General features: G+C 42.3%; 1 protein-coding gene across 1 annotated transcript in view; it reads left to right on the top strand.

Moving 5' to 3' along the window:
* Positions 1–3,449, top strand: part of LOC104462271 (peroxisomal acyl-coenzyme A oxidase 1-like) — a gene marked incomplete at its 5' end in the record, with an annotated part of 17,763 nt that extends 14,314 nt beyond the window's left edge. The window contains 6 exon segments of the mRNA XM_010074150.1: positions 1–57; positions 304–483; positions 1,072–1,177; positions 1,265–1,408; positions 2,185–2,391; positions 3,399–3,449. The exon segment at positions 1–57 is cut by the window's left edge and continues 29 nt beyond it. Of these exon segments, the coding sequence (XP_010072452.1) occupies positions 1–57; positions 304–483; positions 1,072–1,177; positions 1,265–1,408; positions 2,185–2,391; positions 3,399–3,449 (745 nt within the window).
* Positions 3,450–5,661: the final 2,212 nt, after the last annotated feature.

The raw sequence follows: 5,661 nt of genomic DNA on the forward strand, positions 1-5,661 counted from the left end.
CACCCCATCCTGCACCTATGAGGGAGAAAACACAGTCATGATGCTGCAGACAGCTAGGTATGGTAGCTGCTGTCCAGAGACATTCTTGCCTTGGTATTACGATCTTTGTAGATGAAGTGATGAGCAGAAAAGTATCCCGTGTTAGCATGAAACTGGTTTCTCATGTTTCTGTCCCTTGACCTGCTTTTGACAGAAAAGTACGTGCCTACAACTGCTCTTTGCTAGTCTGACCTAGGTAAGATGACTTCTCTCCATTCAAACAACTCTTGAGTAAGATTTGCTATTTGTTGTCTCTGTTTTCAGATTCCTTGTCAAAAGCTACACCCAAGTTAGTTCTGGGCAGCAGGTTACTGGCATGGTGTCCTACCTTAATGATCTCTGCAGGCAACGCATTCAGCCACAGCATGTGGCCGCCAGGACTGCGACTGTGCGGATCAACGATCCAGCCAGCTTGGTAGAGGCCTACAAAGCACGTGCTGCCCGGTGAGCTCACACTTGCTAAACTGAGCCAGGCACCCATAAATTGTGTGTCTTGGGAGAGGGAAGTGATGTTCTGCCCTGTTAGTGTTAGATTCTCAAGGTGTGGTTTGCAAAGCTTTGTTCCACGTATTGCTTTCGAGAAGTGCCACGCTTTAGTAGGTTGGGTCAGTGTTAAGTGTTTTGAGGTTACATACAGCCTACACGTAGCCTAGTTACTCTGCTCTGTTCCATTTTGAAATATCTTTTCCTTGTTTAAATATAACGTATATTTGAGCATCAATCCTGATATTAAAGCCTGTTGTGAAGGAAGCATGAGAATAGAAAATAAATACCTACTCAAATGTATGTAGGTACCACATATGTGCTGTCAAATGTCTTCTTACCCCTTTGTAACTACATTCTAGCTGCAGCAGTGATGGTAAGAGTTTTAGAGACACAAGTACTTGTGCCAGGTAATGTGTTCAGTTGTAGCACACAACTTCTGAGTTCTTCTGACGTGTTAGACTACTGAAATTCAGGTGAATTCAGTATATGTAATCTTGTTAATGTGGTATTACTGCATAACCTGGTTTTCTTCCTCTTATGAAATAGGCTTGTGGAAGCTGCAGCAAAAAATTTGCAAGCTGAACTGGACCACAGAAAGAGCAAGGAGGATGCCTGGAACAGAACTTCGGTTGATCTTGTGCGAGCATCTGAGGTAGGTGATGTACTTGATAAAGAATTGTGCTAGAAGAGCTTCTCATCTCTTCGTGAACCTGATTCTCCTTCCTTTTGTTTCTTGTAGGCACACTGTCACTATGTGGTAGTGAAACTTTTTACAGCAAAGCTGTCTGAGATCAGTAACGCAGCTGTCCGTGCTGTCTTGACTGAGCTGTGTCTCCTGTATGCGCTGTATGGGATCAGTAAGAACACAGGAGATTTCCTGCAGGTTGGTGTCTTTGCCCAACACCCTCAATCTCTAGAGCCAGAGTTCTTGTTTGCAAAGATGCTTTAAATGCTAAGCTGCAGAGGTCTCGACTTGGTGACTTCTGGAAGGCCATTAGCAGTGCAGCTCTTGTCAAGTTTCCCTTGTGATCTACGAGAAGCAGAATTGGATGATAAATGGTAACATGGCATCTGTCTATTAGCTTAAATGTTTTCCAGTTGGTGACCAAGTGTGTGTTAAAAAACAAGGACTGAATAAAGAAGATGCAAGTTAGACGTGCTCTAAGAGCTGCATGCATTCGTAAATCAGTGCACAAAGCAGGGACATTGTACTCCAAATCTTAACCCATCCTTCAGTGATGGGGTTCAGAGTGTCAGGCATTACTTCTCTTCATTCTTTCAGTTTGAGAATGTATTTGTGCAGCAATGGGGTTTTTTTGTCTTCAAGGAGACATGGTATGTTTTGTCTTTCCATTTTCCTCTTTGCTGCTTACCAAAAAGTTCCCTGAAACCAGGAAGAATTTCATATGCCCATGTGCACATTCTTCAAAAAAATTGCTACTGAGGCTAATATAGAGGCACTCTGAAGAATGAGTCTCCCATCAAAGATGAAATACCCAGCCAGCGTAGCGATCCCAGTTTGATTACTTAGCACTTAGGAAAAAAATGCTAGTGTTTTATGAACTGCTGGATGTTTGTGTTGGGGAAGGCTGACCTATGTTAGACCATAGGGAAGGGAAAGTTCATACTTGTCTGATAATAAGTCCTTTTTTTTCCAAGGCGGGTATTTTGACAGACGCCCAAGTTACCCAAGTGAACCAGCGTGTCAAAGAGCTCTTAGCTACAATTCGTCCCAACGCAGTAGCGCTGGTAGACTCCTTTGACTTTAATGATGTTACTCTTGGATCTGTGCTTGGACGGTATGATGGCAACATCTACGAGAACATGTTTGAGTGGGCAAAGAAATCCCCACTGAACAAAACAGAGGTAAAGAAACTATATTTGTTCATCTTTAGGTCACATGTGTCCAGAGAAATAACCCAGTTTGGGGTTTTTTGGTTTTGATCCAGTGATCTCAGCACCTACCTGATGAAAGGGGTAGAAAAGTCACCAAAACTAGCAACCTACTTCTGCTCCTCTGCCTGCAGTGTACGTTCTTCGGTTACTCTCCCATGTGTACCTCACATGCATCCCTGTGGGATACTTTTGAGTTTTTCAGTTGAGGGGGGAAATCATACTCCCTAGAGAAACAATTGAATAATCTAATTGAATTTAAAAGAAATTATCACTCGCTGTTAGTTCTGCTTAGTGACACTTGCCAGAAAACAGGTAAGGCTTTCACAGCTAATCTTTCAGTGCCTTCAGGCAGTAGTAGTGAATGGAGGACAAAATAAATTGCTCTAATGTAGTACCTAAGTGTCAGGTGTTGCGTGTCTGCCCTAAGGCTGTAGCTACAGCTGAGCTAATAAAAGAAACTTAGCGGAGGAGAGTCAGTGCCCTTCTTCCATGAGCCAAAACAGAATCTAAATCGTGTCTTGGTGGCCCTCACTGCCTTTATTTCATTTGGACAGACTATCTCCTACAATGGGCTGCCAGAGACTCTGGTAGTAGATAAATGCCACCAGAACTTGCTCAATTTTTTGTGCTTCTGAAGTAAGTAGGGCTTAGGATCTTCATTACAGGCCCCTTAGGAGACCTCTGCCAGTTTTATTTGAATTAAAATGCCAAAGAATTGTCTGCATGGATATAAGATGTCTTGCATTCTTTTGTCTTAAAAGAAAGGTAGTGGGGAAGCTATTTGTTTTGGCTTTATCTTCTCATCCTTTATGTCATGTAGACACTCAAATACAGGACTTAACTGGCTGTTCTTAAATACCCAAAGTGCCTCTGATTCAAATTTCCTTAGTATAAAAACACACTGCAAGATGTAAAGGACTGAAACTTTTAAAGCTCAGGCCTGACCCCGTTGTAATGACTGTCTTGTTGTCTTACAGGTTCATGAATCTTTCCACAAACACCTGAAGCCGATGCAAGCCAAGCTGTGAAGCGTGCTGGCTTCCTGACCTGAAAACTGGGTGTTTGCATCCTTTCTTCAGGCACCTAAATCGACTCTCTCAAATCCTGGTAGCTGTAGGACAGTGAATAATTGTAGCCTTTCTTTCCACTTCTATAAATCGAGGAGGTGTTTGGGGAGAGCACATAGGGATCGATGCCTGCTTTTAAAGTGCAATTATAATGATAAAATTAACCTGGAAAAGCTTTATGGATTTATACAAGGATTGCTTTTGTGAAGCTGCTAACTAGAGAGAAGTTACTGTCAACTGGAAAGGTAGCAAGATTTTACTACTAAGTTGTTAACAGCCCTCAGGCAATAACTTCTAATGAGCATTTATGTCCTCTGCCAAAAAGCATCAATGTCTTGATTTTTTTTTTTTTTTTAAAGATTAACACCACCTCTCTCCTTGTTTGGCAACTATTTATGCTATCTAAAGCCTCCTGCATAGTTTTGTGCGCACGAATCTGCATGTGGCGCTGCTTTCCTGATGTAGCTGGGAAGTAAATACCCATCCTTCTCTGGAGCTCTGCTTCACTCGGCTTTCCATCAGACACCTTTGTGTTTTCCAGTACATCCTTCTTTCACTGCCCTGCAGAAACTCCTTTTGCCTGTGTGCCATCTCCAACACTGGCACCTTGGCTAATAGGAAGTTAATAGGAATATAGTGATGCTGCTCTGAGGAAAAAAATGAGTAGTAATAATCAGCTAATGCTGATAATAGATGTTCTGCTCTTCTTTTAAGTGTTGGTATTGTCGTAGCACTATCTCAAAGCACTTTACAAATGTTCATTATGGTGATTTGATGTGAAAAACCACACGTAGCGGGGGAAACTGCAAATTTGACCTGGAATGATGAAACCAGTATCTGAGGGCAGAAATCAGTTGACCAAGGTCCTTGGGTCTTCAGATTGTTCTGGGGTGTTACTCTGGTTTTTGAAGGCATTCTTCAAGAAAATGACAATCCCAAGCGAAGTGTCCGGATTGTTTTTTCCTACCCGAGCATTTACAAGGAGCTTTTCAGTGATTTGCTTAAATTTGTTTTTATATTGACTTGAGACTTGCACAGTGCTGTCTGGATTTAAAGATGAAGCTTTGAACAGAACCTCCTGATGCCTGGTGAAATCAGTGCAACTAGAACTAAGCAAAATCATTGCTGTTTTTCAACACCAATAACTTTGTCCAGTAACAATAAAAGCTTTTTTCACAACCAATAAGAGCTACATTGAGTGTAAAATGGTAAAAAGCTTCCACAGAAAACCAAATCCTGCCGTTCTGAAGCAACCTCTGAGCAGCTGGTTCTCCTGCTAGCTTTGGTGTCTGTTCAAGTCTCTAATTTCAGATCAGGTTTTATGGAGGAGTTGTTCCTGGCACTAACAGTGATCAGACACAATGTTTGTCTCCACAGTATCTGAACAGAAAGAAATGTTTAATTTGAAATGAAATGATCAAACTTGCCTTTTGGCTGCTGAGTCTTTCAGGGTGGATGGAACCACTGCTGTTCAGGATACCAAAGGAGGCAAAGAGCTTCTGCTTATTGCCTTCTGCTTATTCAGCAGAGCAGACTGCTGCCCTGGGGAGGGACGATGGAGGAGCAGGTGAAAAGTATGTTCATGAGAATAATATGAGCTAACTGTATGTACAGATTGAATAAATAACAAAAATGTGTTTTCAGACAAAATATCTTTTGTGCATTGTATTCAGTGGCCCTTATGGAAAGGAACAGGGGAAGTAGAATGAAGGATTCAAAGCTGGCTTTTTCAGAGGAATAGCTTCTTGAGCTTGCTGTTCTCACCCAGTTGTGTCAGGAAATGGAAGGTTTTGTTTTTCCTGCCATCCTGATAGGAATTCTTCAATGAGCTGTTATTTGATTTGTCTTATTTCTAGTCTGACCTTTCTGGCTTTGCTCTGTGGAGGTTGAGGGCAGCTCACCCAGTCCAACAGTGATCCTTGCACCTGGTGCTGCTCACAGCCACAGGAAAACCGGCAGAGAGCAGAGCTGCCTGTGGCACATTGCTCACTGTTACTGAGCCTCATGGGCCAGGAAAAGCTCAGCACTGCCAACAGCAAAGATTTAACAGTGTTTGGCAGCAGCAGCTTTCATTCATAGAAGCCATTTCTTTAAAATGTTTCTCCCTGTTTTTTTGAAGTAGGGTAGTGATGTTACAGCACATGCTGCACTTCTTTGCTATGGGGGAGGGTAC

The sequence above is a fragment of the Pterocles gutturalis genome, unplaced genomic scaffold, assembly GCF_000699245.1.
Source record: "Pterocles gutturalis isolate BGI_N339 unplaced genomic scaffold, ASM69924v1 scaffold8482, whole genome shotgun sequence".
Taxonomy (NCBI): domain Eukaryota; kingdom Metazoa; phylum Chordata; class Aves; order Pterocliformes; family Pteroclidae; genus Pterocles; species Pterocles gutturalis.